This window comes from Urocitellus parryii, chromosome 15, assembly GCF_045843805.1.
Source record: "Urocitellus parryii isolate mUroPar1 chromosome 15, mUroPar1.hap1, whole genome shotgun sequence".
NCBI classification, from domain to species: Eukaryota; Metazoa; Chordata; class Mammalia; order Rodentia; family Sciuridae; genus Urocitellus; species Urocitellus parryii.
This window is the reverse complement of record NC_135545.1, coordinates 16,255,909-16,268,993: the sequence shown is the minus strand read 5'-3', so window position 1 is coordinate 16,268,993 and position 13,085 is coordinate 16,255,909. Positions and strand designations below refer to the sequence as shown.

The following is a 13,085-nucleotide window of genomic DNA, read 5'->3' as shown; positions in this document are numbered from 1 at the left end:
TTTCTAGTCAGTAGGTCCACTGAGGGCTTCCTTTAGACTCTCCTGGGAGCCTGTGTGGAGTGACTGAGAGATCATAAACTCAGTCACCCACCTTCCTTAGCCCTTCCTGGGCTAGACAGTGCTGGGGTCATGGCAGTGACCCTTTTTCATAGAGCTCACAATCTACTTGGAGGACACAGTCATATCATCAGGCAGTAACAGTGCAGAATGGCTAGGAGTAAGACAAAGGGAGCCCAGGGGGCTTTGGGGGCCCTAGGGAGATACCCAACTCCACCTGAGATCAAACAGAGCTTCCTGGAGGAAGGGAACATAAGAACTGAGCTGGGGAAGATGTGTCCTCCATCTCCTTCATGGGCTTATTCAGATTGGGGGCCAGGCACTAAGCTTTCTGTATGGAGGGCCCATGGACACTAACAGCAGATTGCCTCCACAATCTCAGATTGAGGCACGGTTTCAGTTCAGGCAGCAGACAGGGGGCAAGAGGCAGTAAGAAGCTGCCAGGGGAAAGGAAGGCAGTAGGAGCCAGAGGGGAAATGGGACTGGCACGAGGGCGGGGCCCTCCTTATGTCCCCACATCATGTCCCACTCCCCAGGATCTACAACACAGTGAATGGGAAGCAGAAGAAGTGCTACAAGGGCTCTCAGGGCGATGAAGGATCTCTGCTGAAGGTAAGTAGTGGGGGCCTCTGGGATGGGAGCCACACACCTGCACCCCCACTGAGGCCCCTGTCTGCTGCCTTATGATGATGCCCTGGGCCAAGAGTCCACGCAGAGTGGATTGTCAGTCAGCGGGGTCTGGGATGTTTTGCCCAGGCCTCACAGAGGGATGAAGTAGGCAGCCTGAATGACATGAGAGGACTTTTCCTGGTAGGTCCACGTGGACCCTTCAGGCACCTTCCTGGCCACGAGCTGTTCTGACAAAAGCATCTCAGTGATAGACTTTTACTCAGGAGAGTGCGTTGCCAAGATGTTTGGTCATTCAGGTGAGTGTGCCTCACTGCCTGGCCCACCTCCCTTGCCACCCACAGCCATGACTCAGACACATGGGTGGCTTCTCTTTTTGCTTGCAGAAATTGTTACTGGCATGAAGTTTACTTATGACTGTCGTCATTTGATCACAGTATCTGGAGACAGGTGGGACTACCCTGGAGGCCATCCCTAGCTGTATCCCTCTGATTGGGGAGAGGGTGGGACCAGCAGTACTATGTTCACAGCCTCTTCACAAAGAGCATTTCTAAGTTTTCCAACTCACTCCCATCTTGGACAATGTACATTTTGGTTTTCACACCCAGCCCTGAATTCAGACTCTAGATCTGTCACTTATTTTCTTATAACCTAGTCATTTCTCCATTCTGAGCCTCGCTTTGCTCTTCTGTAAGAGTTGATACTTCTGCCTTGAAAATTGTATAAGAATTGACTGGGAGCCAGGCACCACCAGTGGCTCATACCTATAATTCCAGTAGCTTGGGAGGCTGAGGCAAGAGGATCACAAGTTCAAAGCCAGCCTCAGCAAAAGTGAGCTGCTAGGCAACTCAGTGAGACCCTAACTCTAAATAAAATACAAAATAGGGCTGGGGATGTGGCTCAGTGGCCGAGTGCCCCCAGACTTCAATCCCTGGTACCCCCCCCCCAAAAAAAAAAAGAATTGACTGGGATTCTATATGTAAATTTTGTAGCATGTGGTTGGTGCCCAAGGAAGTCCCTTTTGTCACACCCTTAAATTTACCACATTTCTTCCCCAGAGCCCCTTTCCTCAGGTCTTGAGGCCCCCAGAGAAGGCACTGATTTGCTGGGATGTCCTAGACCCAGACCAGAGTGTAGATCCAATAATCCAGAGCCTCTGGGGAATGGGGTCTTAACTCTGGTGACTCTGACCTTTGAGGTCAGATGTGGCAGTGGCTCCCATGTTCATCTAGTCCTTCTTCCACATCTCTCCTTTGCCTGTGCAGCTGTGTATTCATCTGGCACCTGGGCCCAGAGATTACCACCTGCATGAAGCAGCACTTGCTGGAGATCAACCACCAGGAGCAGCAGCGGCAACAGCAACCCAAGGACAGGAAGTGGGGCAGCCACCCCAGGTCCTGGCAGCCTCATCCAGTCCCCAGGGATCCCTGGAGGAGCGATGTGGGGACATGACCAGGGCCCAAACAGCAGCCCTAGGCCCTGCCCTAGCACACTCACAGCCTGATCAAGGAGACAAACGTTGAAAACAAAGTTCTAAACACATATGAGAAGAGTTTTGAAGCACAGAATCAATGTGCTTGGCAATCCTCTGAGCACTGTGATACTGTAATGGAGGAGCCCCAAGGGTCTGGGGAAACCAGAGGGTCCCTGACCCAGCAATGATGGGGAGCGGTAATCAGGGGAGAGTACAGCGGAGCTGAGTGTCCTCTTACTCTCAAAAAAAAAAAAATTCCTTCACTTACTTCTTTGAGTCCCTCAAACATATTTCTTTGAAATATTCATGCTACAAACCAACTTTATTTAGAGCAAACTCAGGCTCTAGTTTTTTGTTTGGGGTGGGAGAGTTTTTTGATTTGGTTTTTGTTTTTTCTTTTTTGTATGGGGCACTGGGGATCAAACCCAGGGCAATGTGTAAGTGGGGCAGTCACTCTGTCCCTGAGACATCTGCAGCCCAATGGTGGGATAATTATTTTGAGCAGGAAGATTTTTTGGTTTTCCTCTCTGGTACCTCTGGATCTATCTCTATCTGTGCTTCTCCTCCTGGATGATTTGCCATTACCTCCATGTGGACTCCCAAGGCCCCATGGGGACCAAGCCTTGACATGGGCCACCGGTCCTGAGGTGGCACTGGAGTGTCACAGACTTAGGTATCAAGGGAGTGGGCAGCTTCTTTGGCTCTTGGTTTTTTTTTTTGTTTGTTTGTTTGTTTGTTTTTTAAAGAGAGAGTGAGAGAGGAGAGAGAGAGAGAGAGAGAATTTTTTAATATTTATTTTTTAGTTCTCGGCGGACACAACATCTTTGTTGGTATGTGGTGCTGAGGATCGAACCCGGGCCGCACGCATGCCAGGCGAGCGCGCTACCACTTAAGCCACATCCTCAGCCCCTGGCTCTTGGTTTTGAGGCTCACACCCCACCGTGGAGCTCCGGGGCCCACCTTGTCCAGCATGATTGAGCCTCTCATACTCAGAATTGGCAAAGCTTCATTGCTTCCACCTGAAGGGAACTCAGTGACACAAGACTGTGACCTCATTGTCTGCTTTGTGTGTCCCATTGCTGTATTCTCAGAGAGTCTTGTCATCAAACCCAGCCTTTATCACATCTCATTTATTATATGTTTCTAGTGGAGAGGATGTGTCAAATTTAACACCTCTTGGCACCATCTTGGCTGGAAGCCAAAACTATGTCCCTGTGGAGCTTAGTACAGGGCCCGGGTCTAGGCAAGTCCTCCCACTTCACCTCATTTGCTTATATTTCTCTCCTTTCATCCTTCTTCCTGGCTTTAGGCAGGAGACATATGCATCCATGCCCAGTGAGATTCTGTCCTTAAGCCCTGGAGAGCAGACAGAAGATGAGATGGAAGAGGAGTGTGAACCAGAGGAGCTGCTGAAAACACCGTCCAAAGAGAGCTTGGATCCAGGTTGGGGAAAGGGCCTGTCTGCAGGGGCCTATTTTGAATTGTCAGCATAGGGAATCATTGCTGGGGGGTCTGGCCCACTACCATACTTGTCACTAGAGCTGTTTGTTCTCTTTTCATGGATTCCATATGTCCTTCCAGATCCTCAGTGCCTACTAACCAATGGCAAGCTGCCACTCTGGGCCAAGCGGCTGGTGAGTCTTCTGGGAGAGTCGAATGCCTAGGGGCTGCAAGGAGGGGCCTCCCCATCTTCCTCTTCCTTCTAGGAACCCTTCCCAGGTCTTTCCTTTGCTTGGAGAACCTCATTGTCCTTCCAGTTTCAGCTCCGGCATTGTACTGGCTGTTGGAGATAAGCAGTGATCGAGGCACATAAAAAGCTCACCCTTCTCAGTCTCACTTGCTAGTGTGGGAGAGGGACAGTAACCACATTAAATAAGTAAATTATGTAGTATGTTGAGAGCTAATAAGTGCTATGGAGAAAAAGATATTAAGAAGGAAAATGAGGTCAGTCATGGTGGCACATGCCTATAATCCCAGCAGCTCCGGAGGCTGAGGCAGGAGGATCGTAAGTTCAAAGCCAGCCTCAGTAACAACAAGGTGCTAAGCAACTCAGTGAGACCCTGTCTCTACATAAAATACAAAATAGGGCTGGGGATGTGGCTCAGTGGTCGAGTGCATGTGGATTCAATACCTAGTACTAAAAAAAGATGGAATGAACAGCAACAAGATGGAATGAATGTTGACTTGGCTGGGGCTTGTAGGTTAGAAGCCAACAGCAGAATCCTAACATCTAGGTTGGGGAGTATTTCAGGAACATGTCATACCTCAGGTCTAGGCATAAATGCCAGCTCCTCAGAGAGCATCCTTTTCTGCAGACCAGGTCAAGGCACCTAGCCATGCTCACTCAGCCCCCCACCCAGCTTCTTGTGAACACATATTACAGTTAGAATGACATTCAACAAATATTCATAGCATGCTTTCTCTGTTTTAAGCCTCTTTTTTTAATTTTTGTTTTTTTTTTTAGAGAGAGAGAGTATTTATTTATTTAGTTTTCGGCGGACACAACATCTTTGTTTGTATGTGGTGCTGAGGATCGAACCTGGGCCGCACGCATGCCAGGCGAGCGCGCTACCACTTGAGCCACATCCCCAGCCCATAAGCCTCTTTTTTTAAAGTACTTTTTTAGTTGTATGTGGACACAATACCTTTTTTTTTTTTTTTTTAATGTGGTGCTGAGGATCAGACCCAGTGCCTCACATGTGCTAGGCAAGTGCTCTACCACTGAGCCACAGCCGTAGCCCTGTTTTAAGCCTTTTATATATATTTTCTCACTGGATCCTCACTGAGGTAGGGGCTTTTAAGAATAAGATAAACTTATAAGATAAGCTCCATGATAGGGAAAATGAAGCCCAGAAAGGTATAAGTAATTAGCCAGGTGTCACACTGCTAGGCATTAGATGTGAGGTTGGCCCTGTGCAGGCCAGCTTCACATCCTGTGTTCTCAAACAGCACCCTCCACTGTCTCTCCAGCAGTGGTTTTGTCAGGAAGCAGTGTTAAGTAGAACTAGGGTGGGAGTAAGGAGAGGTAGCCATATTTTGGATGTATGGATGGAAGAGCTAGCAGAATCTGCAGATGACACACAATGTGGAGCATAAGGGACAGACTGAGGGAGAGGAAGAAAGGATGAGGCCAAGATTTAGGGCCTGAACAACTGGAAAGAATAACAAAGGCAGGGAAGGTTTTAGGAGGAACAGGTTTGGGGAGATCAGGAGTGGAGTTTTCAACAGGTTAACTCAGGAATGTCTACTAAACATCCACGCAGAGATGTAGAGCAGCTGCCTTAAGAGAAAGGCTGGAGATATGTTTCTGAAAGTTGTTTCTGAAAAGTATTTAAAGCCAAAAGACTGGGTGGGGTCCATGCAGTGTCCATGGCTCTCACTGCAGTTGGTGAGCACTTGGCTAGCTGCTTGACCATCCACTGTCCCTCAAGCTAGGAGATGATGATGTGGCAGATGGCTCAGCCTTCCACACCAAGCGCAGCTACCAGCCACATGGCCGCTGGGCAGAGCGGGCTGACCAGGAGCCCCTCAAGACCATTCTGGATGCCCGGGACCTGGATTGCTACTTTACCCCCATGAAGCCTGAAAGTCTAGAGGACTCCATTCTAGACACAGTGGAGCCACAGAACCTGGCAGGCCTGCTAAGCGAGGTACGTCCTAGCCCAGCCTACAGCCCCTGCCCCATGCCTTCCCACCCAGGACTTGGGGTTTCCATGCTTTCATTTTGAAAATAGTGCCGAGTGTCTGATTCCAGGGGTATGGAGAAGATTATGGGAGATAGTGGGGGACAGAAGGGTGAACCTTGGGGTTCTTTGGGAAGTGGGTCACTTGGGGTTAAGACATGGGGCCTTGAAGCCAGGCACAGCTGCTGTAATCCTAGCAGCTCGGGAGGCAGAGGCAGGAGGATTGCAAGTTCAAAGCCAGCCTCAGCGATAGGGAAGCACTAAGCAACTCGGTAAGACCCTGTCTCTAAAGAAAATACAAAATAGTTGGGGATGTGGCTCAGTGGCTGAGTGTCTGTGAGTTCAATCCCTGGTTTAAAAAAAAGAAAGAAGGAAGGAAGGAGGGAGGGAGGGAGGGAGAAAGGGAGAAAGGAAGGAAATTGGACCCTGGTATAGGCCTATTCCTGAGTGGGGGCCATTCAAATAGACAGAGCTCTGGTTTAAGCCCTGTGTCCATGTGACTTGAAGTAAGAGGCTTACCTCTCTAGGCCTCCATTTAAAAAAAAATGGCCAAAACCATCTCTGAATAAATTAATACCCAAAATAAATAAAGCAATCTCCTCTACCTCTAAGGACTTTTGTAGAAAGACAGTGCTAAGAACAAGGCCTGGGCCCCTAGAGAGAGGTAACCAAGCAACTTTAGCTCTTATCCTATTATTTTATAAAAGATCATTCTTTCTTATTCTAATACATAATATTATAAATTTTCTTCTACTACATGTTATATATCCAGTAACGTGCATAGATATAGGTATACAGCTTGATGGCTTTTTTTTCTTCTTTTTTTGGGGGGGTACTTAGAATTGAAACCAGGGGTTCTTTATCACTGAGCCACATCCGCAGCCCTTTTTATTTTTATTGTGAGACAGAGTCTCACTAAGTTGCTTAGGGCCTCACTAAATTGCTGAGGCTGGTCTCAAACTTGTGATTTTTCCTGCCTCGGCCTCCTGAGTAACTGGGATTATAGCCATGCGCCACTGCACCCAGTGGTGTGCCTATTCTTAAGCATCGTATAAATGGACTCTTGAAGGCTTGGGCGTCTTATCCTTTTGAAGACATGCCTATTCCCCACCTGTAAAGGGACCAGTAGTGCAGAGGGAGCACAGAAGGAACTCGGGGCGGGGGTAGCAGAGCACTTGGCAGAGGCTCTAGCTCTGTGTCCAGCAGTGGGCTGCTGCCATTATTCCTGCTCTGTCACTTATGTAACAGCTAGCATCTGAGAGCCTGGGTGCCACTGCTGCCTCAGAAGAGCTATGCTTTTCCCTCCCTAGTCAGAGAGTCCCCAGGAAGATGGCTGTGGGCATTCCTCCTTCCTGCCCCTACAGAGGGAGTCACCTGAGGCCAGAGAGCTCATCATCTACTCCCTGGAGGCAGGAATGACAATCACAGGGACAGACAGGTGGGTCCCCTTGCACCAAGGGCAGCCTTAGTCGGAGAGAGGAAACCCCCTTTTGGTAGGCACACTCTGGAAGAACTCTCTGCTCTCCCAGTGGGCCTGTGGGAATAAGGATGGGTGAGGCAGAGGGATGAGTCCCAGGTGGGTCAGGTGCCCAGGCCTGTCGCCTCAGCTACAGCCTCAGTTTTCTTGGCCCCAGCTGAAATGTGGAAGGGAGCACTCAAAGGAAGCAAGAGAGGCTGCAGAAGTGCTCCCAGGAGGAGCAGGGCGCAGGTGCCTAGGAGCTCAGGATGGGGGCCAGTTGTTACCAGTACAATCCCCGCTGTTGGCATTTCAGTGAGAAGGAGGTGGAGTCAGGGCCTGGAGACCAGCAAGGAGACTCCTATCTCAGAGTCTCTTCCATCAGCTCCAAGGATCAGAGCCAACCTGAGGGTGAGTGAAGGGCAGACAAAGGCCCTATGAAAGTCTGTTCATTCAGCTAGGCCCCTTTCTGGGCACTGATGGTGACCTTGACCCAATCCTCCTGGAGCTCACGTGGTCTGTCACAGAAGGCAGACATAGTCCCTGCTATTACCTGAACATTCTGGAACCCAGCAGCCCCCTAGCTGAGAGCCCAACTCTGCCACCTCCTTGATTGTAACTTGCTGATTCATAAAAATGGGAGGTGGGCTATCATTGCCTCCATTCTTCAGATGGGGAAACCAAAGCCCAAGAGCAGCTGAGCCACATGTCCTGGCTGGCTCACCCAGGAAGGGCCCCAGCAGTGGACTTCTGACCTGTGCTTTGTTCCTGCAGACTCAGGGGAGTCGGAAGTCGACTTGGAGTGTAGTTTTGCCACCATTGATTCCACTCCTCCACAACCTGACTCAGACCCTCAGTGTGCTATGATGAAGCCCCACATGCCAGGTGAGCCAGACGCCTGGGTAAGGGCCGTGCATGGGTCTAAGAGATAGTCACAATACATAAAACCCCCTGGCCCCATGTTAGGCCTGAACCTCAGTTTCCTTTCCTGGAAGATGAGATCCTTTTCTATCAGCCCAATGGCAATAGGGTGTGTGACAGGTTAGTCCAGCTTTCTCCATTGTCAGGTGACACCTGCCATGACTCATGGTATTGACAGCTTTTCTCTTCCCTGTCCCTCCTTCCTGGCACCTCTTTCCAGAATGCCCAGGTACAGCAGAAGAGTCGTCCCGACCTGAAGGACCAGGCTTGGCCAACAGCTCCCTGCCTCAGACCCCCGAACAGGAGAAGTATCTCCGCCACCACTTTGAGACGCTTACTGATGTCCACCCTGAAGGTAGGGCCCGACCCAGCACCAGACCTGCCTGGGCTGTCTGTCTAGTGCTGAGCACAGTGTGGGTGTCCCTAGGATAGGTCTTTTCCTGGCAGAGCAGGAGAGCAGATGACCTCTTAAGGACTGAGCTGCACAGTTCCTCTCCCTGCTCTGCTGGCTTCTAAAGTGCGTGTGTTGTGTCTGCTGATGGGGCTTCTGGGAATCTACTGGCTGGCCTGTGGGTCTGCCTGCATCCAGGACTGATTGGCCAGGAGGAATCTGAGGGCCCTGTCATCATCTTCTCTTAGAGCTTTTTCATGGGTCCCTGGGAGACACAAAGGTCTCTGACTCTGAGGACTACTTCTTCAATCCTCGCCTGAGCATCTCAGCCCAGTTTCTCTCACGCCTCCAAAAGAAATCCAGGTAGAAGCTAGTAACTCCCTCCATTCCCCCGCCCCTACAGGCACCACAGAGCAGGCTGTGTGAGGGTCTCTCTCCCATCTGGCTTCCTCAGGTGCACCCATGCCTTCCCTTCCCGACTGCCCCTGCACCTTTTGAAGTCTCCAGAGGTCAAGTCCACAGGCCAAGGGGGAAGCCAGCCCAAAACAGAGCTCCTGAGAGCAGGTACTGGCTACGCCTCCCCAGACAAGATCAACGTGAGTATTGGAGTCACCTCCCTCAGGGCACAGGGCTGAGAACTAGGAGGCCTTGTCCTCACCTCAGCTGTGCTTGCAGGTCCTCTCTGGGGGGAAGGCTGAGGAATCCCTCGAGACCCTGGAGGCCTGGTGCCCACTGAGTAAGTGTTCCCAATTCTAGACAAACAGCCCTGGGTTTCTCATCTAGACAAACAGCCCTGGGTGCCCAGCTTAACTGTGGGAAGTATCCATTCAGACCCTGTACCCTCTGTGACTGATGTGTTGAGAGTGAGCCATCTGCTTCCTTTACAGGCCCCTGCCTCCCAGGCCTGGTGCCCTGTGTCCCTGCCTCCTCAGTGCCAACCACAGACAGGAAGCCGACTCCCACGTCAATACCTGCCCCAAGCCTGGCTCAGGGTGTCTTCCCTTCACCCTGTTCATACATGAAGACCACTGCTAGCTCCCATGCCAGGATATCACGCAGCATCTCCCTTGGGGACAGTGAGAGCCCAGTCGTGGCTGAGCTGACCAGGCCCCTCCACAGGCCCTCATCCATGGGGGAACTGGCCTCCTTGGGCCAGGAGCTCAAGGCCATGACCACCAGAGTGATACCCAGTTCTGACAATGAAGGCCAAGAACCTGTCCTGCCCTCCTGGGGCAACCATGAGGCCCGAGCCAGCTTGAGACTGACCCTGTCAAGTGTCTATGATAGGCTCCTCCTGCCTCCACCCCCGCTGGAGCCACCTACCACGTGTGTCTGGTCCCAGGAGTTCACAGGCACCCAACCTGGTGTAGCGGGTATAACAGGCAGCTTCCTAGCCCCCAGCCCTGTTGATGTGAGCACCATGAGGCTCCACAACTCTGTCTTTCTTCCAAAGCTCCCAGCCCCTGAGCCCCTTACCCCTCCTGCCCACCCCAACAGCCCCCAGCTTGCAGGCACCAGGCCTGGGGCCATTGGTGGCACAACATCCCTCCTGGAGCCCACCCCTGGTGAGTGTTACCCTGAGGACAGGGGACAGACCCCTAAGATCATCCCCTGTGCTAGTTGGCTCAGCTTCTAATCTGGGCACTTGACCTAACCAAAGGGACTCTGCAAATCTTTTATTTGTTCATTTATTTGCATAAATGTTTAATGAGCACATCAGTATATGTGTTGAACCTTGTTCTAGGTCCTGGGGACATGGGACATGGTAGTAACAGAAAATTGACATCTTTCTTGGGGGAGATAGCCAGACAAAATCTATAAGGAAATTGTCAAATTTATCAGAGTGCTGTGTGCTAAAGAGAACTAAGAGAAGGGGCTGGGCAGTGAGAAGGCGAGCACCAGTGGCCACTTTAAACAGGAGGATGAGAAAAGGCCACAGGGAGGAGGTTACATTTAGCAAAGACCTGCAGAGAGAAGGGGAGGGAACGTTGGGGACTGAGGGAAGTGTTCTAGACAGGACAACATTTGAAATCAGCCCAACCATCTGGATTCTTCCCAGAGCAGGTAGAAAGCCAAAGTGTCTTGCTCATTCCCTCCTGTCCACCCTCAGATGCACCCAGTCTGATCCGGAGCAGCCCTGGACACTGGAGGGAACACGGGCTGCCAGCTGAGGCCCTTCCTTCAGCTCTCCCTGAGCTGAGCAATGTGGGGAGCATCGTGCACAGACTGCAGGCTGCCTTCCAAGAAGCCCTGGACCTTTACCACATGGTAAGCCATGATTGAGGGAAAGGGCTGAGGAAGCTCCTTGGGACTGTCTGGGCTGGCTGGCCCCTGACATAGTTGACATCCCTTACAGTTGGTCTCCAGCAACCAGGTGGGCACTGAACGGCAGCAAGCACAGGCTGAGCTGGCCTCCACCTTCCTTTGGATCCACAGCCAGCTGGAAGCCAGCGACTGGCTAGTTGGGACTGATACGACCCCAGCCCCAACCCTACCCAGCCCAGATCCCCCGTCCCCACCCACACTATGCCCCCTGGCCAGCCCAGGTCCCCCATTCCCACCTATGCTATGCCCCCTGGCCAGTCCAGACTTGCAAGCCCTGCTGGAACACTACTCAGAGCTGCTGGTGCAGGCCGTGCGCAGGAAGGCACGGGGGGACTGAGGCTAGCAACCTGCCCTGTTCTGAAGAAATTGCTATTTTAAGGAAATAAACTGACAGCTTAGAGCAATAGTTCTTGGTGTGTGTTTTGGCCCATCCACAAAGCCACCGTCAGGTGGATGCAGGGAGAGGGGAAGAGGGCCATCCTCAGATAGACCTGCTGGGAACTTACATCTGTCCTGTTCTGAGATGGCTCTGGTGGTTGATTTAAGGGGGTACATCAAAGGCAGGGATAAGGTTTCAAGGGAGTCTTGGCAGGTGCTGTGTGGGCCATGGCAGAGCAGGAAATAAATTCACTTTGTCTCTGGGCAGTTGACCAGAGGAAATGTCCACTGGTCATTCCCAGACACTAGATGTCTCTATCCACAAGGCTTCCATGCGTGGTGACCCACATGCAACCCCTGGACGGCTTCTGACAGCCTCAGGGCCTGGCCTCCCACATCTCCTGTACCCAGACCATTGAGCTCCTACAGAGGGATCATTCACTTGTCCTTCCCCATTGGGGCCCAGCTGTACTCCAGAGAGGGGCTGGCCCCCCATCCCTGCCCACTGCTGAGAGCCTGCAAACCCACAGAACTTCTGAGCGGATCACCACGATCAGCCTTGCCCACTAGTACATGTATTGCCACACCACTGGTCCTTTAAGTTCCAGGCTGCTATTGTTCCATCTGCAATAGTAAAAGTAGGAGAGACAAATAGACTGGCCCACTGGACACTCCTGGCAGCAGGCCCAGGCTACCCAGCAGCTGGGACCAGTAATTCCTTCTCCAGCAAAACTGGGTCCAACTTCAACCCGTGAGCTGCCAGCAAGCATCTGGCATCTGGCCACATGGTGTATCTGCCAAGAAGGCCACTCATGACCACAGATGCCCCCAAGCCCCAAACTTCTATGTAAAGGAAACCAGACGGGCAGCGGCAGTCCTACCTCGTGGCCTACTGTGGCCTGTGAGTTCTTCCCGTCTGTTGGTTCTCATGGCCCACCAGCAGAGTCCTCCCCTTCATCACAGGCAACAGGAATGGAGATTTCTTCAATTTGCTTTTGCTTGGGCCATCCCTCCTCTTCTGGGCATTTTGCTGCTGACACAGAATTGGGTTCTCAGCAAGAAAGGAGGGTGGGCTGGTAATTAGAGAGGATCCAGATCCCCTCTTTCAAATGCAAAGCTTTTTTGGGGGTAGGAGGTACTGAATATTGAACACAGGTTCACTCTACCAATGAGCTACATTGCCACCTATTGGATATGGAAAATGAAAAACCCCAAGATAGTGTGGCCTGGGAAAGGGAGTGAATGAAATAGAAAGCCATACACTGACAGCTTTCATCTCTTTCAAGATAAATCCTTTTCAGATGCTGGCCACTGGTGGGGAGAAAGTGTTTCATCAAACCTAGAATGATAGTCTTTAGGAAACACTAATCTCTTCCAAGATAAATCCTCTCCAGGTGCTAACCACTGACTCCCAACACAAAAACCCAAATTCCTGAATGCCCAAACTGACACACTCACTAAATCACCCATAACTTACATAAGCCCAGCCCCTTCTTTGTTCAGTGGCTCATTTTCCACCAGGAGAGTGAGTCCATCAGAACCATGACTCCCCATTCCTGAACAAAAGCATTTGGCTGATCTGTGAAGTTTGCATCTGGCCCGGTCTTTTTGTGCTAATATCACCCTTTTTTAAAAATTATTTTTTGAGTGGTATATTCACAAAATTAAATGTTATTCGGCCATAAAGAAGAATGAAATTATGGCATTTGCTGGTAAATCTATGGAACTGGAGACTATCATGCTAAGTGAAGTAAGCCAGTCCCAAAAAACCAA

General features: G+C 51.0%; 1 protein-coding gene across 14 annotated transcripts in view; it reads left to right on the top strand.

The window, feature by feature from the left end:
* Wdr62 (WD repeat domain 62) overlaps positions 1-11,271 on the top strand; it is a 40,581-nt gene extending 29,310 nt beyond the window's left edge. For 3 of the 14 annotated variants that reach the window (XM_077792989.1, XM_077792982.1, XM_026380092.2), the window contains 18 exons: positions 594-669; positions 872-983; positions 1,071-1,134; positions 1,950-2,078; positions 3,468-3,601; positions 3,740-3,792; positions 5,590-5,808; positions 7,152-7,279; positions 7,614-7,708; positions 8,072-8,182; positions 8,439-8,573; positions 8,858-8,972; positions 9,064-9,205; positions 9,285-9,345; positions 9,497-10,174; positions 10,720-10,877; positions 10,966-11,155; positions 11,198-11,271. In XM_077792989.1, coding sequence (XP_077649115.1) covers positions 594-669; positions 872-983; positions 1,071-1,134; positions 1,950-2,078; positions 3,468-3,601; positions 3,740-3,792; positions 5,590-5,808; positions 7,152-7,279; positions 7,614-7,708; positions 8,072-8,182; positions 8,439-8,573; positions 8,858-8,972; positions 9,064-9,205; positions 9,285-9,345; positions 9,497-10,174; positions 10,720-10,877; positions 10,966-11,155; positions 11,198-11,271 — 2,674 coding nt within the window. Of the gene's footprint in view, positions 1-593; positions 670-871; positions 984-1,070; positions 1,135-1,949; positions 2,079-3,467; positions 3,602-3,739; positions 3,793-5,589; positions 5,866-7,151; positions 7,310-7,613; positions 7,709-8,071; positions 8,183-8,438; positions 8,574-8,833; positions 8,973-9,063; positions 9,206-9,284; positions 9,346-9,496; positions 10,175-10,719; positions 10,878-10,965; positions 11,156-11,197 lie in introns of all 14 variants that reach the window. The other 11 variants (XM_077792987.1, XM_026380093.2, XM_077792985.1 and 8 more) reach the window with 11 other exon arrangements.
* Positions 11,272-13,085: the final 1,814 nt, after the last annotated feature.